A 15843-nucleotide genomic window follows, 5' to 3' on the forward strand; every position below is an offset into this window, starting at 1 on the left:
CTCCGGCGGGGTGACAATCTTCCCGTTTATGCTTTACCTTTTTTTTTTTGGAAAGGCAGTCTGACTGTCACCCTTTCCCACAGCATTTCCCCGCTGTACAAGGAGACTGTAAAGGCTGAGTTTTATAGTCGTGCTTTGGAAAGTGTGTGAAGTGGGCGCGGAGTTCGCGCGCATTCGGCCGTGCGGCGTCGCGCTATGACTGCAGGAGAATGAGGTCCAGACTCAGTGAGCTTTTGTGCGTCCTGGAGCACAGCTTCACCTCCACCTGCACTGACAGTCACCTCACTGCGTCATGTGCCCCGGCGAGCGCTCCTCCTGCAGCAGGCAGTGTGGTCATTTGGCATCCGACCGGAGGACGCGCCGTGACGTAAATATGTAAACAGTTCGGCGTTCATTTTCGCACACCGGAACCAGGTCCGGATAAGTTACGTTTTTTCCCCCTCTTCATTTGCGCTCTCAGCCAGGCTGCTTTCTGCTTCCTCTGTTTTGACTCCAGCTGGTTCCATCATCAAAAAGAATTGCGCGGTTGGCCGGTAGACTACAGATCTCTATCATAGGACAAATTTATATCGTTTCTACCGTATATCGTTTATATCGCGCATTCCTAGTTTCAACCATGTTTTGTATCTAGCATCTTTGTATAGAATATCAAGCACTTTCAAGGACTTTATACAGAAATCAAGCMCTTTCCAAACACTTTAATAAAATTCAAGCATTTTCAAGGATTTCAAGCACCCGTACAAATCCTGAGAAGGTTGAGTTGTTGCACTCATTTGGCTTTTCTATATTTACAGCCTGGTTTTTTTTCCCAATGCAGAACTTGAAAACGGAATCATTGCCTTGATGAATGTAAATACCTTCATGTTGTTGTTCTCCTGCTGAACRCTCTGCAGGTCCTGCTGAAGTTTCTGCAGCTCGACGAGGCGATTATCTGCCAGCTCCCTGTTCTCCTCCAACTCGCTGTTCATGTCCTCAAACTAATTAAAGAATCAAAGATTAAAAAMAAGACAACTTGGTTTGTCCTAACGACTCAAGTAAGGTGGAGGRAAAGAGTCCGTACCTTCCTCTTGTTAATAGTGATGGTCCCACAAACACTGCTGGCCTCTCCACACACCTTATAGCCTTTGCTGTTTACCTGGAGTGCACAGGTGAGGTCACAACACACTTCTACATAAACAAAGCGACACACTGGATTGTTAGGACCACGATTCTCACCCTCTCCAGTATCTCGCTCAGGTGTGCATTCAGTCTGTTCTCTCGGCGACGGATCTTCTCCATGTCCCACTGGAGCTCCTCGATCCGGGCCTGCAGCTCAGTGACGCGCTGGTCTGCTTTGTTCGTCGCCCGACCCAGAGACCGGGACTGCAGATGACAGGAAGTAAAGAAATTGGAGCTCATAGGAACAGAACACACWCTGCTTTACAACAGAGCAGAATTACTACTGGATCATTAACTATAAACATGATAAAAGACATATTATTAAACAAYCCAGTAACAGACCCTAAGTGCTCACAGAAAAAAGATTGTTTTGCTATTTATGGAGCAAGATGATTTTGAAAGAATAGATTTTTTAATGAGTTTGTAAGTGGTTAAAAACATTTAGGGTTTACCTCACTGGTCATGTGAATGTGTTTCTGTTTGAGGTCTTCTGTSAGCTGCTGCAGCAGTTCGTTTTCAGTGGTCAGGCGGGAGTTCAGCTTGGAAGTTACCTGCTTCAGACTCCCCTCTGCAATTTAATACAGAGCAGGTGCAAATTGGATTTACATCTCTTATGGGAGTTTTGCATTACACCGTTTTTGTAGCACCAGAATCACATTTTTTTCCCTCACCGTGTCCAGAGTCCAACTCTAACTTTAGCTGATCCACGGTGTCCTTCAGACTCTTGTAGATCTCCACAACACGACTGGCCTGCTTCTGGCTGGACTCCACCCGCTCCTGGAGCTCCGTCTCCATCTCCTCACAGGTGCTGCTCGCCAGCGTGGCCAGAAAAGAGTTGGACGTCTCTCCTTGATGTCCTGTGAGAATAAAGAAAAGAAAGGTTTAGAGTTCAGATTCTTGGTTCGTATTTCTGTTTGTTCCGTTCCTCTTCCAGGTCTGTCTTTACCTCTGTCTTTGGCCCTCTCCTGGTTTGAGTCTCCATCAGGTTCAGGAGTTTCTGGCTTCAGGCTCCGACCCTCACCTGATGGAGATTTCTCTGGTTCGCTGTTTGCTTGGTCATAGCGCCTGATGATAAGTCGAATGTTCTCGTCAAACTGAAAAGAGGAGCATTTTGTCACATTCTGACTCAAGAGCATTTGTTGAGCGAGTCGGTTGTGTAACTGCTCTCTTGAATGTCCACCTGATTCCAGTATCTGTTGAGGATGAGGAGGCTGGCGTCATCAGTTGCCTGTCGGGTCTCCAGCCTCTCAATCCGCTCTCGCAGCTCATCCTCAATCACCTACAAATAAAAAAATATTAAATTAGATTAGATCCTGAGGATAAAGCATTACTACACTTGTATATGTCTGTGTATGGAGATATACACACTGGTGAATAMATCTACCTGTCTTTGATCAAGGGCCTCTCCCAGCTTTCGGTTTTTAGCTTGAAGAGCTTTGATGTCCTGCTCTTCCTATAAAAAACATCATATTACTATGAAAACAGACTTTCTGTGATTACAGAAAAAAAAAAAACATTTTAATGCGCATTAAAGAGAGGCTCACTGAGTTGGACACTCCTCCCAGTTTGATGACCGTCTCCACCGCGGTGCTGCCCCCGGCCGCAGCGCTGACACCGGGTCCTCCGTCCTCTCCTTCCCGCTCCCTCCGCTTCTCCGGCGGGGCTCCGGAGAACGAGGGTCCGCTGGGGTCAGCGGGACGCTTCTGTCCCGACATCCTCTTAACTCCTGAAACAAGCACAGGGAAAAATAAAGGAAAAGTTCAAGTGGAGATTCGGATCTAAAACATATCCTTTAACGCAAAGCGCCACAGCAATGACCATTTTAAAGTAAGTAATCTGTTGTTTTTTTTACGTTTCAAACGCTGAAGTAGTTGGCTGAATCAGTCGTGAGGCGAACATTAGCATGGGGCTAACGTTAGCATATGGCTAACATTAGCCAGGATTTTCACTAGTATAATTCATGAAAGAATAAATAAATACAGTAGTCGCGTATTTTGGCATACATCGATTAAATATTACCTGTTTAAATTATAATACGTATTCACGGAATCTGTTAGTGATTGTTGATGTTGCGGCTTCTCGCTTCCCGGAAACTCAAATGCTAACTGTCTTCAGAAGACAGTTTTTGGCGACGCACAGTGCCACCTACTGTATCGGAGGACTCATAACTTGGTACTAAACAAATGTATTATTACATCGTCTTCTCAATTTCTGTAGCTTTTAAAAACAACATTTTTTTTACCATATTATTATTCAATCAATCTTTATTCCAGACACAAAAAAGGTCCATAGTAGAAAAAAAAAGGTAAAAACAAAATAAGAGAGAGAATAAAAATAAACATGACATATTCACTGAGTCACAAATAATGATGACGCCAATGTTTCCACAATCTTGAGAAAAATYTCACTGTACTAAAAACAGGATTTACTAAAATTGCAATTACATTATTGCATGACACAGATAACCTAGACATGCATTTATGCATGAGGTTCCTGAGCACAGCTGCACATGTGGGGACAGCATTATGTACAAACATGTGGCTAGCACTGCTCCATCTAGGCACTCTGAGAAGTAGCCTCATGCCATCATTGTGTGCCACATAAAGTTTCTGCAGGCTACTTTTTTTGTATCTTCGCCACAGATGGGCCGTGTAAAGTGAAGTGCAAAAAACTTTAAAAAGAGCTATCTTCACAGAGGATGAGCACATACCAAACTTTCTGATCAGAATATTAGCCTGTGCACACATCATACAATACTGCCTACAGATGTCACGATCATCAGACAGGTCATCAATTATATAGTGTCCCAAATATTTAATTTCATTGCAAATATTGAGGACAATGCCAGATAAAGAGAAGTCAGGGGTTATCAGATGCTTATCTGCTCTACTTCTAACAATCATAATGCTTTTCTTAGCGTTATACTTGATGTCAAAGTCATAACCATACTGGGAACAGACCCTTAGTAATTGTTAAAGGCCAGCACAATATGGGCATAAGATTACCAAATCATCTGCATACATTATGTGATTGATTATGCGGTCACCAACTACACAGCCTGTTTTACAACAATYCAGGCACTTTGATAGTTCATCCATGTAGATGTTAAAAAGGTAAGGGGACAGTAAACTTCCCTGCCTTACTCCGTTACCAACATTAAATGAATCAGACATTGTGTTACCCCATTTGACATACATCGATTGATGACCATACCAGTAGACAAGAATTCTAATTAGATATTTGGGTACACCTCTGCTTTCTAACTTACAGAACAGTTTTTGGTGATTCACACGATCAAATGCTTTAGAGGCATCAACAAAACACATAAATACTGTAGTGTTGTGCAAATTATACATGTCTAAAATCTCCTGTAGCGCAAAAATACACACGTCTGTGCCATGTTTGGGTTTAAAACCGAATTGATTATCAGAGATCAAGACAAACTCTCCCAGCCTATTTAGTAGTACTCTTTCTAAAACTTTCGACAAACTACTAGCTAAAGCTATGGGTCGGTAATTCTCCAAAGAGCTAATCTTACCCGCTTTGTCTTTAATAATGGGTAACAGAGTGACAGGTAACATTGATTTAGGTAACAGACCATGTACTAGACAGCCAGTGAAACACATAGAAAGTAATGCACAGAGTTTCTTACTTGCATTTTTCAAATGCTCAGTGGAAATGTTATCCATCCCACAGGACTTATTGTCTTTCAGTGTCATAATTGTATGATATATTTCTTGTAGGGATACACTCACATTCTCATTACTGTGAATACCTCTTATTTCAAAAGTGTCACTTTTGACACAATTAAACAGCGCACTGTAGTGCTCCTTCCATAACTGAGTGATTTCTTTTACACCAATAACACCATCAATATTAGATGGAAGTGACGTTTTGCAGTTATTTACTTTCTTTATTTATTTCCAAAAGTCCCTAACATTATTATTTCCCAACTTTCTATCAAGAGAGTCAGACCTCATAGTATTTTCATTTCTCCTTATACATCTTAAAACATATTTAAAATTAGCATTTGCTTGTTTTTTGTATTCAAACAAGGGGCCATGTCTCTGTTTACCTGAATCAACCCATGCTTTAAGAGCCCTTCTGGCCTCTGCATGATGCTCTCTAACATAGTCGTTCCAGCCTGGCTTGGTGCTATGTGAGCTGGTTTTATGCAGTGGCTTGCTTGAGGTAAGGAGGGATTTCACAACATTCTCATACAAGGTACATAAGTCAATACCATGCTGAGGGTCTTTACAATTCATATCACGGCATGAGATTGCTCCTTTTGGTAAGGATATATTGCTAAACATGTTGTTCGTTCGATAGCAATAATCTGATAGATCTTTTTCAGYCAAGTTATCCCATGCTATTTTTCCTATACTTGTATTGTAGTCTGCAGGCAAAACAGAAGGTATGCAATTCATGTTTACACATAATGAAAATGGTATATGATCACTAGTGGCAAATTCATAGTTGACACGAACGCCCTGGATGGAATCATGAGCATCAGCTGTACASATACAATGATCTAACCATGAGGTTGTATGCCATGATTCATTAATATAGGTATTATTGAAAACAACTTGACAAGTTGACAACTTTTGCTTCTCCTATTCTGCTTAATATGTTATAAAACCAACTTCTGACATTCTCTGTATTTCCCATGGGTCCCAATGAACTATGATGACATTGTTCTTTAGGTAGTGACTGAAACAGCAAGATCTCATATATAGGGGGTCAAAATGAGTTTTCTCTGCAAGGTAGCTGGGCTCTTCCAAGGTAAGAAGTTCTGTTATCTGGTAGATAATTTGAGTAGAGCTGCTGCCCCTTCACATGGAGAAGAACCAGCTGATAAGGATGGACATCACCCTAGTTCAACTGGGAGGAGACCCCAGGGAAGACCCAGGTCAAGCTGGAGAGACTCTTTCAGCTAGCCTGAGAAGGCCTTTAAATTATCCCGGAAGAGGTGGCTGTGTCTCCGCTCCAAGTGCTGCCACTGCAACACAACTCTGGAACAAGTGGTAGACAGGCTAATGGATGGATGGCACTGGCTAACACCTCAGATTTATTTTTATATAAATTTATCTAAATGAAGTATTTTTGAACATTTTAATCTTTTTTACTGGTATTGAAAGTCATTCTTTGTAAAATAGCGATTACACTTACAACATTCAATTTCAGTTTCTATTCTTTTTTCATTTCATTAAAACAAAACAAATAATTTTATATACAATATACAATAAAAAGAAAAAATATAAAAAACCGAGAGAAAAAAGTACAGTATATCAAAATAAAAAAAATGAAATGAAAGGATGCAGAGAAGAAAAAAATCTTATAACTGCCCCTTCTTTCTAGAATAAGTTCATATAACAAAAAAAAATCTATGTTATTAACAAAAAAAAGACAAGAACATCTAATCCCTCTAGAACAACAATTTATATAGATACACCTTATACTGTTTCACATTTCTTTAGCAATCCAGTTTTTATTATTTTCTAAAATGTACATAATGATCCTGCATTTTTTACATCACTCCCCAAATTATTCCATAGTTTTATTCCTTGAATTAAAGTACACCGTTCCTTCAAACTAGTTCTGAATTTGGGTTTTACAAATATCTCTGTCTCTTTAAGGTTATAACAACTCTTTCTCTTAACAGAGTTTACTTGGATGTTTAAAGGTAAGGTGTTTTGTGGGTCTTATACATAACCAGTAGAATATTATGATCAACCAAATCAAAGAACTTCAATATTTTCAATTTATAAAATAATGAATTTGATTGGTGACAACAATGTTTTCCAGTAATAATTCTCACAGCTCTTTTCTGTAATAGAAAAAACAGGATTTGTAATTGTCCTACACGCATTCCCCCAGAGTTCAAAACAAAAAAGTCTGGATCTATTATTGCATTATACAACATATACAGTGCTTTATCATTAAATAACTCCCTTACTTTATACAGAACAGCAAAAGATTTGGCCATCTTTGTTCTTTAATAATTCATGTGAGGTCTCCATGTCAACCTTTCATCAATTCACCTCACTGACTTTACAAATCTCAACCCCATCGACTCTAAATGGAACAGCAAGTTTTCTTTCTATTACTAAATACCATCATCATCATCATCATCATTTATTTATAAAGCACAATAAAAACCAAAGTGCTGCACAAGAACATAAAATAAAACAATGAACAAAGTAGGTAATAAAATGAACAATAAAATCAAACAAAAYAGCAAAGGCTGGTCTAGTGATCCTGCTCTTCAGACTCAAATGCCTGTTTAAACAGATGAGTTTTTAACAGATTTAAACTCATTTAGAGACCCAGCAGACCTCACAGACAGTGGGAGGTTGTTCCAGAGCCGAGGTCCTGCAGCTGAAAAGGCTCTGTCTCCCCTGGTCACAAGCCGAGACCTGGGAACAACTAAAAGCTTTTGATTTACAGATCTCAGGGATCTATTTGGAATGTGAGGCTGTAAAAGCTCAGTGAGATAATGAGGTGCCAAACCATTTACCAAATACCATATAATTAGTTTGCTCTAAATTTAATGACAACTTATTAAGTCTAAACCTTAATGTCTTAATTTTTCTTTGTGGTGTTGTCCAACAATTACACAATGTCCAAATGCACCTTTCAAAAGGCATAGTGACTGCCTATCACGCAGCAGATAACACAATCTGTTTATTTTACAAAAAGGCCCAGAGATCAGTCTTTACCTCACTAAATAGTTGATCTGGTCTATTTGTTAAATTTAAAATGTAACCAAAGTCCAGTCTTTAATCATTAAGGTCACCAAATTAAATGTTTTAGTGTCAAAAATTCCTAAAAATAGCCTGGTCTAAGGGTCTTAAAGCTCATGGAAATATTTAAACTGAGTTTCTCTGCAGTTATGTGGCAAATAAATAAATAAATAAATAAATAAATAAATAAATAAATAAATAAATAAATCAACAACATCTTTCGTACTAACTCAAAAGTTTTCCCACTGATCCAAGAAATGTGGTGAACTCAGTTACAGGCTCCTTTTTCGATTTGCCACAAAGATGATTTACATCTTGTTGGTTTCATTTACCATATACTGAAAACATTCAAACCAGAAACAGTTTAATGATCCTCTCACATGGGACAGGCAGCATTCTTTGCATAATATTGATTGTGAGCCTAACTCATTTCAGACTTGAGTAAAACAAAACGTGCAAACAAACTCACAAAGACTGAACTCTGATCTGCAATGTTAGACGGGACCTTGCACCAGGTGCAGGGTTCAGATTGTGCAAACGCTGTCTCGTCATTATTTGCGCGTTACAAATCAAGCCCAACCTCGTGGGGTCCAAAATCCCAACCTGCTGTGATGGGTTGCGTACGTGGGGGGACACAGATGTCAGTCTTAGTTGTTGATGCAAAAACAGTTCGTGCGTGAGGGGTTTTGGCATGAAATGTGCGGGATACACCCTGGACAGGTCACAAGTCCATCACAGGACCACAAAAAGACCAACAATTCACTCAAATCTAGAGGCAGTTTAGTGTTGGAAATGAACAAAACCCACATGTGCACAGAGAGAACATGCAAAGTCCACACAGAAAGGCCTCAGGCTTGGAGATGATCCTGTGATCTTCTCTCTTTAAGCAGCCCATAACCCTAACTCTAATCTCTAACCCCAAAACGGCGATCTACCATAAAAGGACCAGGAAGGACTAGTGGTCCTACCAGAAACGGTCCTAAAAAGGAAACAAAACCAAGATACATGCAGCTATATGATCTGTCACCTTCCATGGCCAGCAGCATTTAGATTTAAATAGATACAAAAATAACCAAATGTTGGACATGTTCTGCAACTTTTATTTTATGAGTTGAAAGCTGAACAATTTAGCAGCCAAAATATTAACATTTGTTTGTGTGAATGTGTCTACACTTGACTCATTTGGCAGGAGCAGAACCTGAACAGTCACATTTTAGCAGCAGACAGCGAGCAGTGATCAAGAGGCGGAGCTGCTGATCCTGATCTGTTCACAAACTGTTCTCCGTTTTTTTTAATGTTTCCCAACTCAGTCTCAGGTCCTGATATGAACCATAAAGTCCACATCATTGATGCAACACCACCACCACCACAGCCCGCCCTCTGTGCTCTGTGTGTCAGATGACTGGAGCCAATTGTGTGAGCAGAGGGCCAGCCATCCCCCTCCTGAGCCACATCACCAGCACCTCCCCCCTCAACAGAACCATAAAAACAGCCTTTCACCCTCTTTCAGCCCGCTTCATCAGCCTGATCAGCTCTGGGAGGCAAAACAGGCCTGTCTGTCACTGTTTACTACCGTCGGTGTTTGACAAAACCAACAAGTAAGGCACTTTAAAAACATTTTTAAGTGTGGGCAAAAGTTTAGGTTCAGTGTTTTGCAGGATTTCTCTGTATGCAGCCTTCCATGTGGATTTGCACATTCATTCACAGTGAACTGAATCTCTTTTCTTTAAAAAATGCATTAGTGCATAATTTATTCTGAAAAGTTAGTGTGTAGTGTATTAATAACAACCTCAGTTGGATAAAAGCACTGTTAAATATGTGTTTGTCACGTTTCCTGCTGATACTTGTCAGTGTTTATCTTTTTGGGTTGGTGCAAATGCTGCTAATCTTTAATTCTTAAACATTACTTTTAGCTGTTTTCAGCACGTTCCTCTGTAGGATGCATTGGGTAAACTTGTAGCAAACAACTTCAATGTTGTTTCACACGGAAAAGGCATGTGCTCTCTGTTTTTTAAGGGCAAAGTTCAAGAGCAAAAGCCAAATATTTAACTGCCATGGTGGTGCAAGAGAAGCAGGATGTTGGACTCAAAAGATTTATCGTTAGATCAGAAACGTCTGAACCTTCCTCATACCTATTTAAAGCCTCTTGTTGGACAACTTTCAGTTTAGAGAAACCTTTATTGTCATCGTACAGAGAACACAATGAAATTACAGTTCAGAACACCCATTCAGAAGAAGACAGAACAAACATGGGAGAACAGGTGCTCTGGGTCATGCAGCCACAGACCCCAGCACGGAGCAAGGATCTTCTTCATGAAGACATCACGAGGAGGCGCYACCCTTAACTAATAGTGATCATTATTGTTTCTGCCAGGATGACTTATCAGTTTCCTGCCCTGTCTCCGGAGAAGAAGAAGGAGCTGGCTGACATTGCTCAGAAGATAGTGGCCCCAGGAAAGGGGATCCTGGCTGCGGATGAATCGACAGGTGAGCCTCTTTTGCCATTTTCTGCATGAGGCGTAACTGCAGTTTGCACGTGCAGCTGAAAAAAAACACTAATGCTTTTCTCATCAAGGCACCATGGCAAAGCGGCTGCAGAAGATCAACGTGGAGAACACAGAGGAAAACCGTCGCTTCTACCGCAACATCCTTTTCTCCTCCGATGCCTCTATGGCCAACAGCATCGGTGGGGTCATCTTTTTCCACGAGACRCTCTACCAGAAGTCAGACTGCGGGAAGCTCTTCCCCCAGGTCATCAAGGAGAAGGGGATCGTTGTTGGCATCAAGGTAAAGAAGGAGTTGTTGTAAAACAACCGTGATCTCATTTTACGCATATCCCTGACTTGTGTTTTGTATTTTTTGCGGGGGGTGTAGGTTGACAAAGGCACAGCTGCTCTCGCTGGAACAGATGGAGAGACCACCACACAAGGTAAACCAAAAGGACTTTAATGTGACCAGTAAAGTTTTACGAATAAATCTAAATATTTCTAGGCAAAAGCTGCACAATGATGCCGGATGAACCATTTCATGAATTGTTTAGGTCTTGACGGTCTCTCGGAGCGATGCGCCCAGTATAAGAAGGACGGCTGTGACTTTGCTAAGTGGAGATGTGTCCTGAAGATCTCCGACAGCTGCCCATCGGGACTTGCTATAGCAGAGAACGCCAATGTCCTCGCCAGATATGCCAGCATATGCCAACAGGTGTGTTTTTTAGCTTGGTCAACAGAAGACTGAAGCGATCTTAGCAAGTTGAATCAAAGACATTTGGATTTTTGACTCGTCCAAAGATCATTCTCGATCCCTCGGTAATCATAATGGTTTTTAATCATGACGTCGTCTCCCCCAGAATGGTCTGGTGCCCATTGTGGAGCCAGAGATCCTGCCTGACGGTGATCACGACCTGCAGCGGTGCCAGTACGTCACAGAAAAAGTTAGTGTAGTACATCAAATTGTTACTTTTTTTCTCCACCACACAAGAAATCGTACTCTGACACTTTTTTTGCGTGTTCATCTTTAGGTCCTGGCTGCTGTGTACAAGGCTCTATCGGACCACCACGTGTACCTGGAGGGCACTTTGCTGAAGCCCAACATGGTCACTGCTGGACACTCCTGCCCTAAGAAATACACCCCTGAGGATGTGGCCTGTGCTACAGTGATGGCTCTGAGGCGCAGCGTCCCTGCTGCAGTGCCCGGTGAGCGTCATATGATCAGCTTTTCTCCYCCATGATGAATTTGGTTACAAGGGAATTTCTAGAGCATAAGTGATGTCTTTCTGTGTTTTTTTTTCCAGGCATCTGCTTCCTGTCTGGTGGTCAGAGTGAAGAGGAGGCCTCCCTCAACCTGAACGCCATCAACCAGGTGCCCATTGGTCGCCCCTGGAAGCTGACCTTCTCTTACGGACGAGCACTACAGGCCTCCGCTCTTGCAGCCTGGCAGGGCAAACCTGCCAACAAGGATGCTGCCCAGAAGGCCTTTTGCAACCGCGCCAAGGTGAGACTTACAGATCTTGAGTTTTYATTATCAACAAGCCAGAATMGTCTTTTATATAAGTCTTATCTCGATTTACTCAACTTTATGTTATCTGGTAAATCATTGATGTCTAAAAGCTTTGGGTCTTGTATTCAGSTGTGTAACCTGGCTGATCATTAACACTCATATTTAACTTTGCCCTTCTCTGCTTTAATCAGATCAAYGGCCTGGCCTCCAAAGGAGAGTACAAGCCTGCTGCCAAGGCTGACCAGGCCTCCATGCAGTCTCTGTACACRGCCAGCTACGTCTATTAAACACTGTGAACACTAAAAAGAAAAACAACCAAAACAAATGGACCAAATCTGCCTTCCTGCAGCTTGACGATCAGTTTTTCTGCACCACCAACACCAAGAGAGGACTTCCACCAACATGTTAAGCTACTGTTTGTCTACTTGATGAAATAACTGGAAATAAAACCTCAAAACGTCTGGCTTCTTTTGTTGTACTGTCACAACTTCAGATACATTTTAGTTCTATAGTCTTATTTACCCTGCTGAGTCTGCCATGTTCCCTTGGCTGAGGTTTCATTAGGTAGGGGGTTGGAACAGTGGAACTCTTGTTTGTCCATTCATGTGCATCACTAATTTGATGACGATGCATTTAGCTACAGGGCTGATATTAGCAGAAGTTGTTTTCATTAAGTAAAAACACAAAAAAGTGACACAAGATGCTTTATTTGATTTAAAATGTAGTCACTGAAACAACAAAAAACACTCAAGACTTATCAAAACTGCTGACGTTGTCACCTGTCCATTTCTTTACTGTATTATTTCCTAAAATGATTGGCTTAAACATTAGAAATTATGAATATACTGTATATAATATGTAGCAACTAAATCAAGTAGTACCTAAAAGAAGATGGTATCGATTGAAGTTAATGCCATATACTTAAACAATTCTGTAACTGTAACTGATAAATGCAAAGTTGAATTTTCTAACTTGGAATTAAGTTACAAATTGAAGTATAATAGAAAAGTTCAAAAATGACTTTGTTGAGTACATCAGGTAAAAAAAAAAAGTTCCTTATACAGTGCATATAAAATATTGACATGTAACAGCATTGTTCACTTTCATTTAAAAATACAGTTTACAAAAAGCAAATGTGTTTCAGTAAAGCTGTAACATTAGCCTGTTGCACTGAAACAAGACAATTCTTTCACAGTATACATTACAAACAGTGTTAGTGCAGAATAATGCTCCAAACGGCTGATCTTAGTGTGACGCCTCAGTTTGTGGAGGCGGTGGAATGTACTGGACAATAAGCTGAGATGACACAAAAAAGAGAAAAAGGAATATTTATCAGGACTGTGAAAAATGACATTCAACACCAAGACTATTCAACTGGTGTCCCCCGGGCCACATCCTGCCCTCGGGTAACTTCCGTCTGCCACCCCACCCCCCCCAAAAAAAAATGTTCTGTAACTTAATTTAATGTAAAATTAGATTTTTAAATTCATGATTCAATGATGAGCAATTTAGTTGAGTAGCCCTGTTCTACACTGACAAGTAACTTTAACGAAGTTCACATTCATCCATCACCCAGCAAATTGAGCTGTTTTCTGAAATATTATTTTTTAATGTTTTTGTCCCGTGATTTTTTTTATTAGTTTTCCTTTACCTTGAGTTATATATTTTTTGTGCTGCAAATTTTCTGTATCAAAGATCAAACTATTTCGTATTATTCCCATTTTTGCACGTGGGGAACCTGTTAAATCAAACAACAATAAAACGCTTATTACCTGAGTGTGTGTTGACTTTAATGCAAAACGTGCAATGACAATCAAGAAGATAAGAAGCCCCAACACACACAGGGAGGATGTGAACAAAATGCCTTCCACATATGCAACCAGATCCTACAGTAACAGAAAGATAACAAAATCTGTAAAATGTTTTTTTTTTAATTTAAGAAAAAAGTTTTGAACTCACCACATTAATCTGCAGAGAAAATCTGTACATAGTGTATGGATGCAGTAGGAAGAAGTGTATCCTGTAACCCAAGGAAACTAGAATCCCCACCAAAGCGACTGCATACATGGACAAACACGCCGACACCTGGTGGTGGTGGGGGGTGGAGGAGAAAGATATTTGGATCAATAAATATAACATTAAACACAACTAGAGGAGAAAAAAATCAGTGTGCGTACCATTTTCTTGGATGGATGTAACTCAGTATAGATCGACAGGATTCCACATAGAGAAAACTAGAAAATACAAGCGTTCAAACAAGTCTAATTATGTCTGATACTTCTACAATGTGCGATTTGATGTCATGTATCCAGCCATAGCTTCAAGTAAGCAGAAAAAACAACCAGACTTCCTTATTCTTCGAACTATTGAATTTTTGCTGAATTAGCTGTTTCTAAAGCAACTGTGCTGCTCGGACGTGTCTGAACAGACTTTTGTTAGCACACATAGCTATAACTGAGCCTATTTTACAATTACTCAAATAAGATTTAGTGGTCATGGCTGAGAGTTATTAATACTGCATACTTCAAATGCTCACGTAAGATGTTACAAAAAAAAACTTTGCCAAAACTACTAGGGTTAGCTCWGTCTGTGAAAGTTTTTTATTATTTATCCAGAAACTAATCACTGGGGTTACATTTATAATTGATGAACTTATGAGGTTAATCCAATTTAAAATGGCCAACACAACTAACTGACATTAGAAAACACAAAAATGGCTCCACCAAAGTCATGTTACAGATACCGAGCTACAATATGATGTACCAGAGTGCCTTGCCAGAAGGGGATATAGATATTGTTGGAACTGTATAGTTTGACATCAGCCAACACAAATCCCATCATCAGCTCAGGAAAAGCAAATAGGAGGAGGACAATCTRGAAAAACACGAGGAAGAAATTATKAAAGTGTGTGCAGTTTATAGAACAATGCATAGCTTCCTCWTTTCTTTAGGACAGAGTACAAGATGTTACCCCAAGACATCTGGGCTCCCTTTGGACAAACCGGTGCAGAGGTTTGCCAGACATCAATGTGTCGTTTGTCACCTGATTCCCATCACCTCCTGCTGTTTTCGGTCTAGTTGTCGGCTCGGTGTCCTCCATTGTCAGTGGATCAAACAACTTTGTTTGGCTGAGAGTGGAGAGAAGAAGAGTTTCCAAATCCTTAAAGAGATAAAACAAATGTGGTCTGGAAGAATAGTGTGACACTTTCACCACAGGATTGTAAAAAGCCCTGCCCCCTCCAAAAATGTATTTACTTGAATAAAAAACAAACTCACCAAGATTTTTTATGTAAGGAAGCGTAGGAAGCAGTTAACGGGAAGGGGCTGTTGTTGTTGAACAGAAGAGGATGTTGGGAAATTTGAGATCCCTCTTTAGGGGGAGGAGCTGAAGAGGTCTGTTGGTCCAGCACCCTATGTGGAGCACCACAGACTGAAGGGAAGTCCAAAAGGGATTAAACGAAATGAGTCGACTAGAATTAAAGAAAAATTATTGATTTCTACAAGTATGTTATTTATTTTAAGGGAAAATTGCAAAATTGACTTTTGTGCATTTTGTTTTAAATCACTGTAGAATGGCATTCCATCATCAAAAACATACCCAGAGTTGCTTTGACTCATTCAAGCATGTTTGAGAAATCCTTGAATCTCCTGTGGTTGACGTGGAGCCGCCTAAACACTTGCTGGTACAAAGCACCGCCCATTTACCCAAAGATCCTCCCCCCCGAAGCATTGTTGTGAAGACGTGCTGAAGTGGGAGTGTCAGAAATGGTAGGACATTTTTAAAGTCAAATTTATTTTTGATAAATACTGCATTTTCATATCTGAAGGTTACATTTATTTGTGGTATAGAATTGAACTATGTGCCAAGAAAATACGTAACCCCCCCACCTCAAATAATCACTTATACATCAATTTCTATTTTACATGCTCAAACAGGGTTGTGGGGG

At 40.3% G+C, this 15843-nt stretch overlaps 3 protein-coding genes across 4 annotated transcripts in view; 1 reads left to right on the plus strand and 2 right to left on the minus strand.

Moving 5' to 3' along the window:
* The window catches only part of rnf20 (ring finger protein 20, E3 ubiquitin protein ligase), an 11681-nt gene extending 8403 nt beyond the window's left edge, over positions 1–3278 (minus strand). Inside the window, exons 1-10 of the mRNA XM_014008046.1 lie at positions 3178–3278; positions 2703–2884; positions 2543–2611; positions 2339–2437; positions 2105–2252; positions 1830–2015; positions 1611–1726; positions 1216–1362; positions 1061–1135; positions 858–977 (exon numbers count right to left, since the gene is read on the minus strand). Of these exons, the coding sequence (XP_013863500.1) occupies positions 858–977; positions 1061–1135; positions 1216–1362; positions 1611–1726; positions 1830–2015; positions 2105–2252; positions 2339–2437; positions 2543–2611; positions 2703–2873 (1131 nt within the window). The 5' untranslated portion in view covers positions 2874–2884; positions 3178–3278. The remainder of the gene's footprint in view (positions 1–857; positions 978–1060; positions 1136–1215; positions 1363–1610; positions 1727–1829; positions 2016–2104; positions 2253–2338; positions 2438–2542; positions 2612–2702; positions 2885–3177) is intronic.
* Positions 3279–9251: 5973 nt separating this feature from the next.
* Positions 9252–12358, plus strand: aldob (aldolase b, fructose-bisphosphate). The gene is made up of 9 exons (XM_014008057.1): positions 9252–9499; positions 10276–10388; positions 10477–10688; positions 10776–10830; positions 10942–11102; positions 11248–11331; positions 11419–11593; positions 11692–11891; positions 12089–12358. Exons 1-9 carry the CDS (start codon positions 9300–9302, stop codon positions 12182–12184), a joined length of 1296 nt encoding a protein of 431 aa, XP_013863511.1. The 5' UTR covers positions 9252–9299; the 3' UTR covers positions 12185–12358.
* LOC106517318 (membrane-spanning 4-domains subfamily A member 4D) lies at positions 12248–15273 on the minus strand. Of its 2 annotated transcripts, none has more exons than XR_001310194.1 (7): positions 15173–15228; positions 14868–15024; positions 14661–14771; positions 14075–14131; positions 13857–13982; positions 13670–13783; positions 12248–13193 (listed from the first exon to the last, which is right to left on the minus strand). XR_001310194.1 is itself a non-coding variant. In XM_014008087.1 (7 exons), the coding sequence occupies exons 2-7, from the start codon at positions 14994–14996 to the stop codon at positions 13143–13145; spliced, it is 588 nt and encodes a 195-aa protein (XP_013863541.1). In that variant the 5' UTR covers positions 14997–15056; positions 15173–15273; the 3' UTR covers positions 12248–13142. The 2 variants fall into 2 exon arrangements, 1 of the variants encoding a protein (XP_013863541.1); XM_014008087.1 differs by having other exon boundaries at positions 14868–15056; positions 15173–15273.
* Between the last annotated feature and the right edge of the window lie 570 nt (positions 15274–15843).

This window comes from Austrofundulus limnaeus, unplaced genomic scaffold, assembly GCF_001266775.1.
Source record: "Austrofundulus limnaeus strain Quisiro unplaced genomic scaffold, Austrofundulus_limnaeus-1.0 Scaffold1, whole genome shotgun sequence".
Classification (NCBI taxonomy): Eukaryota; Metazoa; Chordata; class Actinopteri; order Cyprinodontiformes; family Rivulidae; genus Austrofundulus; species Austrofundulus limnaeus.

Excerpts from the sequence above, each read along its gene's own strand:
- LOC106517318 (XM_014008087.1), bottom strand. The coding sequence starts at position 14,996 with ATGGAGGACACCGAGCCGACAACTAGACCGAAAACAGCAGGAGGTGAT. Across the intron at positions 14,132-14,660 it reads CCTTCTGGCAAGGCACTCTG|TTTTCTCTATGTGGAATCCT; the intron begins GTACATCATATT and ends TGTATTTTCTAG. Across the intron at positions 13,784-13,856 it reads TTTCTCTGCAGATTAATGTG|GATCTGGTTGCATATGTGGA; the intron begins GTGAGTTCAAAA and ends CTGTTACTGTAG.